Source organism: Streptopelia decaocto, assembly GCF_964273445.1.
Source record: "Streptopelia decaocto genome assembly, chromosome: 2".
Taxonomy (NCBI): Eukaryota; Metazoa; Chordata; class Aves; order Columbiformes; family Columbidae; genus Streptopelia; species Streptopelia decaocto.
This window is the reverse complement of record NC_138655.1, coordinates 45,143,015-45,160,916: the sequence shown is the minus strand read 5'-3', so window position 1 is coordinate 45,160,916 and position 17,902 is coordinate 45,143,015. Positions and strand designations below refer to the sequence as shown.

General features: G+C 39.1%; 1 protein-coding gene across 3 annotated transcripts in view; it reads right to left on the bottom strand.

Annotated features, from left to right (window-relative positions):
- Positions 1-17,902, bottom strand: part of NOL4 (nucleolar protein 4) — a gene marked incomplete at its 5' end in the record, with an annotated part of 158,674 nt that overhangs the window by 73,996 nt on the left and 66,776 nt on the right. For all 3 annotated transcript variants that reach the window (XM_082045154.1, XM_082045155.1, XM_082045156.1), the window contains one exon: positions 6,674-6,957. In XM_082045154.1, coding sequence (XP_081901280.1) covers positions 6,674-6,957 — 284 coding nt within the window. The remainder of the gene's footprint in view (positions 1-6,673; positions 6,958-17,902) is intronic.

Sequence of the window (17,902 nt, the reverse complement as noted above, 5' to 3'; positions counted from 1 at the left end):
TGCTGTTCCACAGGGTGTGTATCATGCTGGCTTTGCATTCTGCCCCACTCATGTTGTTGCTTGCTCAAAATCTAGTATGCCACTAACTGTTGTAACGTGTCCCGCCTATACCTTTCATCAGACTTTGCTTCCCTACTCATAGGTTATTCATTAGAGTAGCAAACAGAATTTAATGCTAAACCTCTTCCTAGTCTTAACAATTAAGCCACAAAATAAGGCTGTGAAACACCTGGACTTCAGACTCTGACGATATTTGCTTTAACAAAACACCAGTTAGTAAAATGTGGCATTGCTTTAACGCTTTCTACCTGACTATGGAAATGAAATAAAATCTAACAATTAAAACAAACAAAAAAAAATCTAATTTCCTCTTATGCTAAAAAAGAAGAAAAAATTAATGACATCTCCAACACTGTTCTTCAACATGCCCAGTTCCCACAGTATTTTACGTCTTGCTTCAAGTAGATGCACACCCGTTTCACATTTCAATAAGACATTTTATAAATAAATTACTTCATAAGTGACTCAATAAGCTACTATTGGTCTGCTTGAAAGCCCACTGTAACTGCTGAGGACTCCACTTGCTGTGGAAAAAGTTATATGCCCCTTACATTCTGAACATTTCCCCAAGCAAACCTACAGATGAAAATACAGGCAGAGGGGAACTAGGCAGTGACTTCACATGCCTCAGAGACACAATGTCAGATGTGATGATATTCACTGGATATTAGGAGTGACCTTTCATATTTTATTAAGATATGATCATATCTTTAAAAAGGAGAATAAGAAAGAAACACATTAAAACTCTACCTTATTCCTCAAAGATGGTGTCCATCTGTACCTAAATTCATGTGCATTTTTGGAAACCAGCTGGATTCATGATGTACCATCAGCTTACAACAGGATATCTGTATATTTGTTTATTCAGGTTGGGTTGCTTGGATGGCTCTGCCTGGTTTCCTTCAGTAACTATGAGCTTCAGCAAATCAGATGTTTTAAGATTCTACTTCTGGACTAACCACTGAAGATGACTTAAGTTTTAACTAGAGCAGTGTGCAGGAACTTCAAATGACTCTTCACTCAGGATCTCACATATGCTCTGGCTTTCAGATGCAAGGTTACAGTCTTTAAATACCTTCTTAGAGCAGGACCTGTCTTAAAACTGGACAGTCTGCCAGGCCAACCCACCGTGGTGTAAATGCATCCATTACAACCCCAGTCTGAAGCTGTAACAGTTGGGAGCAAGCAAGGCCTGGCAATGGCCCATGACAATAACACTGTTTTTTATATCAGGGTGAAGAAAAAGCTTGAGAAACACTTCAAAAGCCCAGCATTAAAGGAGTGACAGAAAGTAAAATCTCCCTTTTACAAACTACATGAAAGCTCTGCCTTGTTGTGAACCACTGTAACTCTAATGACATACACATTAGAAAACAGTATTATAATTAAAGGTCATTGTATGCAGCAATCATTATTTACTGTTCTCTCCTTTGAAACTGCTTTTCTTATCAGACTTAGAGAAAAATTACTTATCTTGTGCACTTCTCCATGCAGCAATTACACACTTGAGCTAAACATAATGCATATTAACTTAGCCTACCATACATCCAGAGGGCCTGAAGTTGTCCAATTTTTCTATTAGAAATTTTGTCTGGTAGAAAGAAAGAAAACATTAGCCAACTGTCTGCAATTAGTAGGTATCTGGACAAAATGGACACATGGTGTGTGTCCTCCTTGTTACCTCATTTTAATGCATCTCCTAGGTATTCATGGTCACTAGCACATGTTTCTATCTGGGAAAACCCAAAGAGAAGTTTTGCATATTAGGAACATCCTTTGCAATACAGACAAAATGAAGTATTTGTAAAACCAGGTAAAATACATGGCGCAATATAAGTATGGCTGGTTAGCTCAAAAACCCGCTTTCCCATACTGTATCACATTAACCTTCTCATCCAAATGCAGAAGAGATAAATTCATTTAAAAGAAGTAGGCTTGCTATATTTCATGAAATAAATGACGTGGAAGAGATAACACTATATAATGATCTTCCAAAATAAAATATATGGTCTAGGAAAAAGCAATAACACAAGAATCAGAAATCAAAAATCTCAGTACTACAGAGACTTATGGTCATACAGAAACCCAGCAATCTCACACGTAAGCATATAATGATCTAAAATAATTTATATGTGCACTTAACTATTTGAATACATAGAATTTCATTTGCAGAGAATTTACAGATAGTCTTTTGTAGTCCAAAGACCTAGCCCTGTTAAGGTAAATTCATGCACAAATTTTTGCAGCTATAAAAAATTTCACTGCCTTCAGTTTAGCCTTAAATGGTTGCAGAAAGTTCTACTGCCATGAACATATGAGTCTTACTGCCGCATCAGTTTCCTAATATCAGTTTAACAAAAGCATACATATAAACTATATATATACACATATACATACTTATATAGACAGATACTTACATATATATATTTAAGACTATGAAAACCCATTTCTTTCTTGCAAAACATTTGTTTCAGTGAATGGGAAAACATTTTGGACCAGGTTTTAAGGTTATGTTCCAATTTGGCAACTCCCTCCACTGCACTCAGCATGTGGTCTTTTCAGACAAATAAGACGTTACCACATATACTCACTGCCTGAAAACGAGGATTCAGAGAGTAAAGTTACATTGTCGACTGAAATGTGATTCTTGTTTAAAGAGTGTTATCAACATCAGTTTTAAAAGTCATATTCTGAAGTGACTGAACAGAGCATTATTTAAATAGAATACTCTGATAGTTTGAAAAGTCAAATTAAATTTATTCACAGGGTTACCTAATCTCCAGTTATTCATGAGTCTTCTCAGGCAAGAAAACTTATTTTATTATTCTTTAAAAAAACTACATTTCTTACAAATCACTAATGACTCCCTCTGTGTACATTAGAGAGACCTGATTTTGGGAAAGTGTTAAGTATCCCTGTTTCAACATCCAAGGCTCTTTCACAGAATGAGGTCACTATCCAGCAAACTTTCCATATAGCATAAGCATACAATTGCTTCAAATAGATATTGATAAGATGAATATTTTAAAAATCAAACTTCCACAAAGGAGTAACTATTTAAAAAAACAAAAAAACAAAAAAAACAAAAAAACCACCCCATTTTCCTATTAGCTGTCAGATTTACAAGAAAATATGATGGAAAAATTATCATCCTTTCCCAACTGCTTCTTCTGATCATATTTCTACAGCATGTACAAAATTATCAATCAGAAGTGTATTCCCAAATGGTGGAGCCCATCACTACACAGGTGAAGGAAATATCATTCTTGTAAACAGCGTTGTGCAGGCAAATACCTACAACATAGTTTAACAAAACTGCTTATTTCCAGAAAAAAAATAAAACTCCCTCAAAAAATCTTTGCTTTTGTGGAGGAGGTATAATGCATTAATTATTTTCTAAAAAAAAAAAAAAAAAAAAAAAAAAAAAAAAAAAAAAAAATCTTTTGGCTCTCTCCGGGTAGATTGAGCTCTGATGTGTTATCTTTAAATCTAGCGACAGGTCAGAATGGATGCAAGTTCATCAGAGAAAGTAGGGTTTCAAATTTAATTAAACATCTTTGATGCAATACCCAAAAAGGAGAGCCAGATAGAGTACATATGGAACATGTCAGCCAATAGATCTTCCCAGCTCCAGCCCTTTGCCTGTGCGTTTCAGAGTTCTGGCCATTTCAAGCAAGTAACATCTTCTGCAGACTGAATGGGCCATTGTAGAAACTGAAGGAAGTATAATATGTTACTTCCTGCAATGCTAGCCCAACAGTTAAAATATCTTTCCCTTCATTTAGAAACCAGATATTTTCTTCACTAACTTCTCGCATAACTTTTCTCAATTCCTTGCCACATAAAGATACCATAAGAATACTACATTATAAGAAGTGGCATATCAGTTTGATATTTAGTGAACACTGCAGCTGATTTTTCTCATGAAAACATGATTAGAGGTTACGCTAAACACTGTTGCTTACCCATCACTACCAATGATGCCACTATCCAGGTCTAATCGTGTCTGATAACTGTGAAACAGTGAACGGCTGGAGGTTAGATGCTCCAAGAGCACTGGGAGAATCCGTAGACAACTTTATAAACAGTCCACATACTTGGTGTACTCTGAGTAAAAAGGATATGTGAGAGCTACCTCCTAATAACTTTGTTAACCTTACTCATTCTTTATTTTGTTTCCTCTTTGACAGAGAATTAGAGTTCTGGCTAGTTCTTTGTGGTACTCTAGCCCAAGTGCATCTTCTGAGTGCTGCACCCAACTGGTAGTTAGGCCTTCTGCATTTTTCAAAGTTAATTAGCTCAGTAATGGCCAGAACACTTTTCTGGAGAGGCCCTGAATTGCCAGGGGAAGGCAAGAGTATCTTCTTAATCAGGCCTAGGGCTTGTAAAACATTATTTCTTTAGCATGTAAGATAACGCTTAAGGTAAAACAGCAGTAATTACTTATGTGAGTGTATATGTATGTATATGAAACACTGAGATGCTGCACAGTCCCAAATACATTGATGGTTTTTGTTCCTTCTAAAAATATTCTATAACTTTTTAAAATTTAAAAAGAGTAGAATTCATCTGTAAAATATGAAATTGGCCACAAAAACAGTCTTTTTCTCTGTACTCAGCTTACAAATCTCTGACAATTTCTCGTTTATCCCATGAGTGTTTTCTTCCTGAGGTCTTCACTCCACATTTAACAATCTTTACTGCATACCTAATAAATGGTATACTTAAATGAACTATAAACATCAACATGAATTTCACCAGGACAAAAAGGGGAGACAAATCTGCATATTGTTGGCAGTATGGAGTGGGTAGGATGACAGTGAGTGATGAAAGAATATATGAATGTGGGGGATGATTCGGGTCTCTTAGAATCTGCAGAAAAAATAAAGAATGAGGTGGCTTTCATTGTCATCTCCATTCATTACAAACAGATTTTTAACACTTTTTGATACCTTTTTTTTTGCATCTGAGTTGTAACTGATTAAAATTGGAAATGTAACATTAGGTTATGTTCTTGTCTTAGCTATAAATGAGTTCCACTTTAAGACTCCTCCCCTCCTTCACCAAGCTTATTTGTGTATTTGCAAGAGTAATGGCAGAAGCTGCAATGTACCTCAGGCAAAAGAGCCTGTGTGTCTATAAGTATTTGGGTGACTGGCTTATGAAAGGTTCATTGGAACAATGTGCCCTGGAGCAAATGAAGATACTGTTCATATTAGCCAATTTGGGACTCGCTGTACAAGAGTTAAAGTACTGAGTAAATCCAGCACTGGAGTGTGTACACACTCTGAGACCAGAGCTGTTCAAAACATTTCCAATAAAACTAAAATTTGTGGAAACAAAAATATGCCATGCAGATTTCATAAAGATTTTATGGAGAAGGTTTTGGGACACATGATTTGCTAAACTGGGATGGCCAAGAAAGAGAAAGCCTAACAATCTCCCATTTGGTCTCCCTTCTACCCATCAAAACCAGACACTAGAGTTAAAAAAATGTTTCAAGTTTTTATTTTTCCTCTGCAGGCAATGAAGACAGGAGTTAAAACTTTAACATAAATAAATGTTGTTCTCTAGACATCAGTCATGTACAATCCCTTTCTGGATATACCTAGAAAAAGTGATTTTCCGTATCACTCCTATTTCAAAGCCCTGAAAAAAATGTGGCCATTTGAAGTATAACTATGTTGTCCGATTATTTTGTAGTGGGCTACTGAAAGCTAGTGGCTAGCATTAATAGTATTTGGATCCAGTATTAACATCCTATTATTGCCACTGTAAAAGTGGTAATCCAGTTGGGAGTTAACGGATAAAAAACAAGAACTTGTCACCAATAAGATCAGTGGATAAGTCAGGCCATTTCTTCAGTCCACTCTCATGAAAAACACCTTCCTAGAAAGCTAGCTATCTAATCTATATGATCTGTCTTTATCTACAATATAACCATCCTTGCTTCTCCTTACTCACATAATGGAAACTACAGAGAAAAGCCTTTAGGGGGATTACAGCATCTTAAAGCAAACTTGCCAGTTTTAATTCAGGTTAGGTGCCTGCATAACACAAATAATCAAGAAGGAACCAAATCAGTTCCTTTCAGACACTGGTAATTCACACATAGTAATTTGTTTAGGCATACACACTTAACATTCATACAGATTCGTTCTACAGATACATAATACATGTAATGAGATGGTCATCTCTAAATATACATAGATATATGTATCCTACTATACATACATATATCTATGTATTACATTATATACATATCTTAATATATATATTTCAAATGGATAATGCAGACAGTTCTCAATAAATGGACCAATAAAATTCATGCATGATGGAGAACTGCACTGGTTTTTGTCAGTGTGTCAGCAGAATATATATGCCTATATATATGTATTCACCCATGTACATCCACAAAGACTTAATGTATGTATGCATCATATATGTGTAACAGAGCATACAAATCTATGCATAGCATTTGAGTAATGATGTGACAAACATTAGACACATTGCATTAAGTGCTTAGCTGGGAATAACCTTTTGTTTGGCCTCACAAATCTTTTCCTTTTCTAAGCTACACACTTCATATCTGGAGCATGTGGAAGCATCTTACCTTGCTTCCATTTTCTCTTGCCTCCCGTTCCATCTTGAGATCAGAAATTAGGAGAGTCTTGTATTTGTTCTTTCCATTACTGCTGTGATCATCTAGTCTGTATTCTGAAGTCAGCTGAGCAGAGAGGGGACTGTCACTCAGGTTCAGAGGCTGCTCATCCTGCTCCAGATTTGTTTTGCCATTACTGTTGGTTTCTGCCATCTCCCTGCAGTGTGTTCCCCCTGAAGCATTGGAACTGTGTCCCACGGTCTCATTGCCATTAAAACTCTCTGCGGCTGAATCATCTATTAAAAAATATATATTTTCAGTCACATGCCACATCATCACCTCTGTCCAGTTCAAACATAATTTAAACCTTCACAATGTTTTTCAAAATAGAATGAAAATGGTTTATATTACTAACACCAGTACATTTCTGCAAAATGTACACACACATTCCTGCGTGTTTGAAAGCAAAAACTTTATGTAAATCCATAAAATATTACTAAGTTAAAGGAAATTATCTGGGCTGACACCTTAGTGTCACTCTGTACACCAAAAGATAATTATGACAAAGGAATTTTAGGGACAAAGTGTTAAAGTCTTCCTTAATCCATCTGCCTGTCCATATGTCTATAGATCTATTTAGATTCTTAGACCATGCTCATCACTTCAGTATTGCATATTTCTGAAATCAACAGAGATGCACATGGTACTGTGAGAGAATCTAATTCTCAGGTTCTAAGGGTACAGAGCAGCATATGTCATATTCATAAACATCCTCTTGCACATACATACAATGTAAATACATCTGATGTATTCACTGCTGGCAGTAGAGATTATACTGGAAAAGCTGACTCCAGAAACTAAGATCTTATCTTTGTTTCGTTCAGGTTTTCATCTACTTCTTACTCATTCATTGTGTGTCTTAATATATTTAAAAATACTGCTCAATAAAGGACTAAATTGTCAACCTGAAAGCTACATCTGAAAACTCTGGATGTGGTGTTGTTACCCCTAAGATTTTACAGCTGAAATGTATGATTACCGTGTCTTCAAATGCTTATGGTTTTGTGTATCCTGTGTTTGCCAGCACTGCAATTTGCCACCTGTGCTTCTACTCAGCCCTTCTTTACTTCTAAACAATCCTTTGGCCAACAGGCCACCTAGTAAAATAATTCATCCTTCAATAGATTAAATGGCAGCAGAATTTGGCCCTCAATTTGCTTACTTCTTGTTCTCTAAAACACCTCTTCTTTGCTGGCTTACATGGTTTTGCCAGTGGTGCGAACACCTGCCCAGGGCTCTGCAAGCCTATGCTTATCGCAGAGTGTGAAGCTGGAAACAAAACCAGGGGGTTAGCAACCAGAAAAGTGTACAGATTGAAACTGGAGATACATGATGAGATGGACCTTAATATATTAGTACCTTAATGTACCATCTGCTTTTGGGCCCTTCTAAACAACTTCCACGGAAAAGAAACAAACACATTTACATACACATGGAATTTCAAAAACACCAGGACACATTCTTTAAAGGATGTGCTCAGAAACACTCCTGCTTGAAACTACATGATCAATCAAATTGTTGACTCTCCATCATTAATACAGTAAACAACCCAATTATTTACCACCCTCAGATCTGAATTTTAAAAGTGAAGAAAATATTGTTTAAATGGGTAATGGTCTAATTCAATTAAGTACTTAGAGAGCCATGGACAAGCCATCATACATCAGTGGCTTACTTGCTATATGCATTCAACACTTTTATGTCATAAAGTATACACAACTGAGCACACATTCTGAGCATTTTTTAAAACTTCTTTGTTTTGTAAACCTGCAAAAAAAATCTAGTTGCACGAAAACACATAATAAAAATCATAATTTAAATGCTTTTACTTAAGGAACAGGGTTTTTTTTTGTTTACAAAATGCTTTATAATTAATGGCTGCAATAAAAAATAAAGCTATGTTTTGGTATGTACCACTTTCACGTTACCTCTCACAAATACAAAGGTATATACAATAAAAGGCATAACATTCCTAGAATAAGACTTTTATATGTGTACACTAATCCAACTTGCAACAATTGAAACGTTCTGATTTAAAAACCTGGGGCTACTTAGGGATTTCAGTTACGTAAATTAATAAGGTGAGCAGGATTTATCCATAATAAATTTTCTGTCATGCCCTGAGAGTTATGTGTTACAGGGCATAACACATTAAAAAGGTTAAAATTGTAAATGCAGTTTCAGAAAAAAATATGAAATTTTATTATTCTGAACTAGAAAATAGCATTCTAATATAGAGTCTTTAAAAAATAGCCATATTTACGATTAATTTTAAAAATTCTAGGATACCAGAAAGAAATCCAGATTTCTTTATTTAAGAGAGAAATCCTTTGGTTACTGCTGATTTGTGTTTAGGACTGTTAACGGATAACTGGCTTCTTGATTATCAGTTTAACAAGTGACAGTTAGTTTCAAATTAATTAAATCAATTACTAAATCAGTCACTGAGTGAGAGATGCTCCTCCCTTTGAAGGGCTCAGGAAATTCCCTGCTGCTGGGAGCATAGAGAAACAAGTGAGGAACCAGAGGATGCAAAGAGCCACCTAAAATCTGGGGGCACTGGTTACTCTGCAGCACACAAGTCTGATCCTTTGGGAACTTCTGTGTGCTGGCACCCGGGTCGTGCCAGTGCAGAGGAGCCACTGCCAGGACACAGAGGGCTAAACGAGAGCGAGGGAGTAGGAAGAGAGTTGTGCCTAGAGCCAGATCCAGGAAAAACCAAGTCCAAAGCAAGGATGTTGGTTTTGGCTTGCAATCATAAGCAATAATGTTGGTTGGTTTTGTTGTTTTCTTTTGGTTTTTTTTCCCTGTATGTTGAATGGTTGACAACAAAAACTTAGGTGTGTGAGACTGCTACAATGCAAAAGAAAAAAAATAATTAAACAGATGTTAAAACAACCATTGAAAAAAATCCTCACATGAGTAAATGTGAACAAGCATTATAATACTTTGAAAAAAGAACACAGTATTTACATGATTTTAGCTTTGCTTAACAAAAGCTTAGTTACTTGATGGTAAATCTTAGTTTCTACTATAAAGTCAAATACCTGCTTTTGTAGTCATTTAACCTTGCTTGTTAGAAATGGGAACTATTGTCTGTCAGGATAATGTTCAGGAGAATGGCTACAATGGCTATAAATCACACTTTTGCAAAGTAAACATAAATATGTATTACCATAAAAGAGATCGAGAGAAAAATAGTGGTTTTTCACTGGTAGTTCCTTACAGATGTTACCAAGGTAACTAAACGACAAGGTTTAGTACATTTCTCATCCCTGGGCAGCTGGTCTATTTTCGTCAAGCATAAGGCTACTCTAATGCAAGAGTTTCTGAAGTATCAGAAACATGGACCACATCAGGAACAACTGGTTTTGGGGAAAAAGGCAGGAGGGTCTGGCCCAGGAGAGGAAAGGCATGTTCACCCTCAGATACGGTTTTCTCACCTTTATTTATCACATCTCAGCAACAACAAACTGCTAACACAGAAAACTTGCTCTCTTACCAGAATTTTTTTCCTCCATTCTGCAGAGGCGGTTTGGGGAGAGCTGTGTGCAAGCCTTGGGGAGCCAAGGCTTGGCCCAGCTATGGCTGCTGGCGAGGGTCACTCAGGGCAGCTTGCCAACAGCTCTTCTGTCAGGACAGGGACACCACTAATGGTAGGCACTGAGGGGGAGAGGCCGGGGACCCATCCCTGGGGCAGAGAAGGCTGTGGGAGTGCAGTTGGGGAACACAGTGGCACCCCTGGGACCTGCTGACGTCATGGTGGCAGTTGGGGCTGCCTGGGCCCGGCCCCTGCCCCTCGCCAGAGTCCCTGCGGAGGCCAGGCCCAGCCCGGGCATGCAGCCATTAACATGGGGCAGTGATAAGAGAAGCAACAATATTTTAGAAACTCCTAGGTCTAACGTAGCAAGACTAAGCATAATGTAACAGAAACCTAACAGAGAAACAATAGCTCTGTAGAGACTGGACATGAGGCAAAGAGGGATGTCCTTGGCTTGCAAGCTGGGAAAGCGGAATGTTCCACTAAATGAAGAAAGCTACATGACTTTTGCTGAGTAGCAGCACAACATGACAATATCCATGCTCAAGAAATTAGGTCAAGAAGCCAACACCGGGGGGGCACCAGGCTGCGAAGACCACTAAAGACCACTGATGAAGACTCTCAAATACCAAAGATGGACTTGCAGCAAAGGGCGGGGTTATGGAAATAATTTATGTTTAATGCATTAACTAAGGAGTAAAAACAAATGAATATGCAATAGGTATATGTAACAAATACCAAGAAGTGCAAATCACACGCACGCTCAATTAGAGGAGCAATCCTCTGAGCGTCCGGCGCGCTGTAATAAAAGTGCCTGCTTTTTAACACTTTCAAAACAGTGTTAAGGAGCCTTTTTGCTGACTTTTCAGTATCAGCAGCAGCTATTAACCTGATGCAGGGCTGCTCTCCCGCAGGAGGCTGAGCAAACCACAGCAGCCCTCCCTGGACTCGCATTGGCATCACCGCGGTCTGATGGTTACCCCAGGCTCCCTGCCCACAGCTGGCTGATGAGCGGGAAAAATCAAACTTCACCATGATCAGCTTATATCTGGGTGCTTGGTACCAATCGCATCACTGATGCAAGGACAGCGTATCTTCAAAACATGCCTCTTGTCTGAACCACTGCCACAGGTTGGGTTTTATGGGAAGACCTTCAGGGAAGCACTGGTGAGGCCACACCTTGACTATTGTATTCAGTTTTGGGGCCCCCATCACAAGAACATTGAAGTACTAGAGAGAGTGCAGAGGAGGCGACGAAGCTGGTGAGGGGTCTGGAGCACAAGTCTGATGAGGAGCAGTTGAGGGAGCTGGGGCTGTTCAGCCTGGAGAAAAGGAGGCTGAGGGGAGACCTTATCGCTGTCTGCAACTACCTGAAAGGAGGTGGTAGCATGGAGGCGGTTGGTCTTTTCCCCAACATAGCAAGTGATAGGACAAGAAGAAATGGCCTCAAGTTGCGCCAAGGGAGGTTTAGATTGGATATTAGGAAAAATTTCTTCACAGAAAGGGTTGTCAGGAATTGGAACAGGCTGCCCAGGGAAGTGGTGGAGTCACCATCCCTGGAGGTGTTTAAAAGGCGTTTAGATGAGGTTTTTAGGGACATGGTTTAGTGCTAGAGTTTGGTTAGGTTATGGTTGGACTTGATGATCCTGAGAGTCTCTTCCCACTGAAATTATTCTATGATTCTATGGTTCTACGGAGCACACCACAGGTGCTGGGAGCTGTGAGGGGAGGGAGCAGAAGGCTTCCCTGCCCCTCACTGCGTGTCAGGGCAGTCACAAAAGAGGCTGTGGGATGAGTTTGCATCGTCATCATCTCCCAGGGTCACCACTATCCACAGGCATCAGCCATGACAGTGAGTGATGGCCTACTTGCTTCGGGGAGGCCACATGCTCAGGAACTGTGCAGTTTTCAAACCCTTACCCCGGCACTCTGGAAGACTAGAAGTGCATCTACAACCGTTTGTGTTACTTAAACCTGAAAAGGGAGAGTGATTCTGACTGCAAAACTTATATGCGTTTCACTTCTAAAAACCACCCAGCTGGTGCCTTACCTACACAGAGATCCTTCTCAAGGGATCACTCATCAGAGAAACACTCCAAGAGCAGACTGAGGGTATCTCTGGATTGGGCAGCAGCCTCCTTGCTGAAGCAGGGATCACTGTCTAGGCTTAGGCATGGACTTCTCACTCATGGACCGGTACTTCTTAAATCTGATGCCAAGACCTCTTTCTATCACCTTGCACAGAGCTCCGCACTGATCCTCTGCTCTGACCAACGCCCTCTGGGCAACTTTAGTCCAAGTATTCTCTGTGTTAGGGGTAATTCTCAAAACAGGAACTGCAGTGATTGTCCTACTTGAAGTTCATTTATTATTCATTACACTGCATTAAAGCTTCCAGCTCATTGTTCTAGATCACCTTGAGGCCAACCAGACACAAAGTTACACCAGCTTTGTTTTTGCACACTTGAGAAATCCAGGCTCCTGCCTGAGAACTCTCCAGGCTCACTGCAGTCACCACAGTGTTAACTTATCCTCCTGCTTTTGAAGGAAACTGTGAAATGGTGGAAGACAGTGCCAAAGAAAGCCCAAGCACACAGATGCTCTGAGTATGAATTTGGATTTTCAGAAATTCTGCATCCTTCACTTCAATTATCTGCACAGAATTTCACATTATCATGGCCTAAACTTCTGCCAAAACCCAGTTTCTCTGTATTTAGCACCTTGGACTCTACAAGGTGATTTCCATGACAGCTGATAGTTTAAGGGCACTCTGATTTAGAGCAGGAAACAAAGTTTTAATTTATAGGATTATATTCTCCTAGCAAACAATATCTAGATTTATGAATAGGCAAACAGCATATATTGCTAGAATTAGAGATTCTCCTGTTATATATTAAAATACAGTTCTTCCACCCAGAGAAAATTGACTTCAGGCCAGATATGCCAAATGCTCAACACTGTTTTCAGTAAGAGTGCTTTTTGAAAGTAAAGCAAATTGAAGTGTGCATCAAATCTAGCTGGAATAACAAGTCCTTCAAACATCAGTTTTCTGAGAGCACAAATATAAGATCTAAACTTTGATATAAGGATCACTGAAGTACAGTGAATCTCAAACCAAGGTACATACATACAACTCTCACTTGTCTCCTTGAGAGAAAAATCTCCAGATGTTTTAAAGGATCTCTTGCATTACTGTTAGCCATCTATTTCATACTATAAATAATCCAGATAACCTAGACTTTTCATATTCCTTGCAGGTAAATCAGGAAGGAATCAACAAGCCATTCTACATAAAGACAGATCTGTGAATAAATCCTCTCCCTCTCTCAAACTAGTTCTCAGGCTAGAATTCAATTAATATTTAGAGCATGCTTAAATAGTTTACACAGCTGAGATTTCAGCTACCTGAAAGGTGCTGCATATTTTACTAGTCAGTAACCCATAATGTTGGCCATCAGCTATAACAGCAGTAGTGTGGCTCAGTCCAACAGCCTTACAGCCACATGGAAGCTCAGATCTGAAAGGACAGCCGTGATGACAGGTCAGGGAGATAAGGAACCCTCTCATTAACATTAAGAATGAAGTAAGAGCCCCATGACATGGAAGCAACTCTAACATAGCTTCCATTTTGCCATGAAGCAAGGCAGATAGTCTACTCAGGAAGCAGACAAAAGAAACAAAGGAAAGGCAATTAAACTTACAGCACCTTTTGAGCATCTCTTTTGAGATGTTCTGACCACATGAGAGTGTCCCACAAGCCAAAACTATTCCTGGTGATAATAAATCCAATTAATCACACCAAGTGAACGAGGCAATTGTTGGGGCCACTTTGTTCGTGCTGATCTAAGAGGTGAAGATGGGAGAGGAGCACATATGCAGCCCGAACAGACACTGATGTTTGCAGACTCCAAGGCAGCATGCACAAGGGTTAAATGAACACTTTGAGTGGGTTGCCTGTTGACAGAGCATCTCTCAGAGCTGCAGCTACTGTAGGATGGGTAACTGTTCTTTCTAAAAGGAGGAGGCTGGATGTGAATGACTTGAGTGGGATGAGTGAGACTGAAGCTGCTGGCTGTGCAAGTGCAGGCTGTCAAGGTGATGTAGAGTGCCGACTCACAGAAACTTCTGTAGTATGAAATAACTACGGAGACTTTTCTAAAAGAACTGGTAAAAAGGTGAGGTCACATTTCACTCCCACCACTTTTCACTATGACCATTTAATCCCAATTTGTCACAGTTATGTATTCAGTTATGCTTCATTTACATCACAAGTGATGCTTCAAGCAAAAGTTCAATACATAACTTAAAAGCCAGTCAAAATCAACTATATCTATTCATCTTCTCCATTCCCTTTCATATTATGACAAAGAGCAGGGGTTGAATTAATGGAGGTACAAAGGTGATTTCAGACCCTCTATTATTCCCATTCTGTAAAGCATAAGAATGGCCATAGTTGGTCAGATTAAAAATCCATTTAGTCCAATATTTTATCTCCAGCAGGGGCTATTAGGAGATGTCTGGGGAAGAGAATAAGGCAAGCACATACAATTCTTCCTCCTGTGGCTTGCTGAGCCCTTAATAATTTCCAGCTCAAGGTCTTTCTTAGCTGGATGTGGTTTCCAGCAACACACTGACACTCAACAGATTTCTTTTCCATGTAAATATTCCGTCTCTCCTTGAACCTGCGTAAACATCAAGCACCCTTCTCTGCTCCTCCAAAAAGTTACCACCACTGTTTCTGTTCCCACTAGAAAGTCAGTACTGTGTCGAGGAAACAGGAACAGGAACTAAGAGGTGGGCAAGAGTTTTTGCAGAGGACAGAAGCAGGGTGATGTGCACAGAGCTCAGTCCCTTCAATTCACAGTGAGACTGCCTTTGCTCCATTACAAGAATATGCATTAAATGTCCTCTTCAGCTAACCTCACTAACATTAACAATGCTTGTTCTCCTTTTGATACATGTAGCTTTCCTGACCTGGTTGGCTTCTGAAAATTCAGCTATGGACCTTGCTGCGCTGAAATTTGAACCTGACATGTCTATCAGTTTTAGTGTGATGCCAATAAATTAATCTCTCACTGTTGTTTGCAGTGGTTGAGGAATAGGTCAGGAGCTCCTTCATATGATCAATCACTGCATGTGTTTGTGAAAAGAAAAAAGAACAAAGTAAACTACAAAACTAATCCTTAGCATTGTCAACAAGAGTACAGTAAACATGATATACACATGCACATATACAGTGGAATCTGTATTAGCCACGCTGTAAATCCTATTTCATTATTAAACAAAACCCCCGGCGATTCACAGTTTTTTCCATGGATAAATGTCTCTTCTTGTTGGAGGCACAAAACAGGCAGATATTTTATTCAATTATAACATTAAATAACAGAACAGTGAACAACTGCCACTCCATGACATCAGCAACTATCAGAAAAATAATCCTGAGCTGTCAGTCACAGTGTTATAGAAGGGCTCATTTATAAAGTTTCATGAGTGATTGCATGCTTACTTTGCCTGCAGAGCTACTGTCCCTGCATATATATAATACAACAAGGAGTTGAAGCAGAATGGCTATTAGGAGGGTACTGCACATGGAAATAACCAGTTGAATAGCTCACTGGGTGCACAATCATCTTATTATCACTGTGTCTCTAGTTTGTAGTTGTGCTTTGGCATTTCCACTTCAACAGACATAGCCCTCACTGCCTCTGGGGAGAAAAATCTCTGTCTTTCTCTTTACTCTGGAGAAACCTCTAGGGCACTTTGTGTGGCAAAGGCTTTATCAAGCAGATCTCAATACAGAAAACCTGGAATTCTTCTAAAAGTTTTTATGTCACATATGGGATCATATTTAAATGTTTGCATGTCGGCCGGCCTTGAGAATTGTGGCTTAGAGCTCCGTCTCTGGACAAGCATTGCAGGAGCAACTTCTCACTCTGATAATGTATCAGTGATGCCAGAGGTATTGCCTTCAGCTCACCCCAAACAGGACACCAGAACAGTTTGTTGATATGAAGCTGGGAACTGAGGAAGGCTGGCAGACAGGCAGGAAAGCAGGGCTCAGGACAGACTAACTCCAAGTTTTGAGATTCACTGAAATTCCAACCATGGACAGAACACATATGCGACAAAGATGCTTGAGATGGCAACACGCTAAGGAGAAATGTGAAGTCTTTTCCTTAAGTGAAAAGAGGTAACCTAAGAGATCTCACCCACTCCTCTTTCTTGCCCAGCCTGGAAGAGGCTTATGCTGCTCTAGCTAAAGGCTGCTGAGAGCAGCAGCAGCTGCTGCCATTCCTGGCAGCAAGAAGGATCTGGTGCTATGCCAGCAATAGACAAAAAAGTAACATGTAGGTTCATGTTTGGTGCCTAAGCGTCAACCCCAACAGGGCTGAAAGGAATCATATTCAACTTATCTGCCACTCAAACCTACTGCATGTGTGTGATGTCATATTTTACTTCATCAGGATCTGCCAGAAAATAAAAACAAAGAGGAAAGGTCAAGTTGGAGTCAGGAGAGGAAATTCGCTGCAGACTGGATGCCCCAAATACTGGCATTTTTAATAAAATCCTTTAAAGCCTAAAATTTAGCCTACCAGCTTTGGTGTGTTGAGTGGGTCTCTCCTTCTTGAAGGGTGAAGCCCCAAACACAACCAAGACAAATGATCATTTAGCAGCTCTGCACCCCGTCAGCAAAGGCAGCAAGGATATTGGGGAAGATGACCTCAGGCTCATTAGACCCTCTCCATCAGTAAAACTGGGAGAGAAAGAAAGGAGAAGCCTTAAGAGCAAACAAAAATTACTGCTTTGTGCTTCATACATCCTTCCCAACATTCCACCCAAACTCCTACATGGGCCTCCTAGTACAAATTGCTGGGTTTGCTTGTCTGTTATAGTCCTACTAGAAAAAGAAGCAGAAGGTTCCCCTTGAAATATGAAAAAAATAATATGTCTGTTAATATTTTGCCTATCACTAGAAGACTACAATGAACTAGAAATAAGAAAAAATCTTACATTACACGCCCCCCTCGCCAAAGAACAACAACAACAACAACACTGGGAAAATCTATGCCCAATTGTAAGAAAACCAAGAGTTCTGCTGAAGTTCAACAGATGCTCTTATTATATTTAAAGTTTTATTTCAGAACCATTCTGAAGAAGACTTGCAAGCATTCTTTGCTTTATATTTGTAATGTATACACCATCTCAGTGGCTACAAAGTAGCTATTTAGGTGCATAAAAGAAAGAGTAACTTTAAGTTCAAAATGCCCTGTCAGACCAATATTCTGGATACCTCTGTAATAACGAAAACAGTTTATCCGAGTTGACAGCATAACTCTCAGTAACAATATTTCTACAAATAGTTTGGACTCATTAGACCTTTAATCATCGATTTTGTAGCTCTGTAGTTTGGGATTTCAAATGACAATTTAATTTTTAAAATTTTTTTACACAGAAAAGTATACTTTAAACACTTGTATCAAGTAAATTAAAGTCATTTTGTTATTTGCAACTGTATATTAAAAGCTAGGACATGAAAAATCCTTCATAATTAGAAGTGAAGACATTTCCTGCCATTTTTGTAATTTTTTTCCAGTTTTCATTTGATAATGTTGGTAAAATCAACTGGTTTTTTTTGCAAA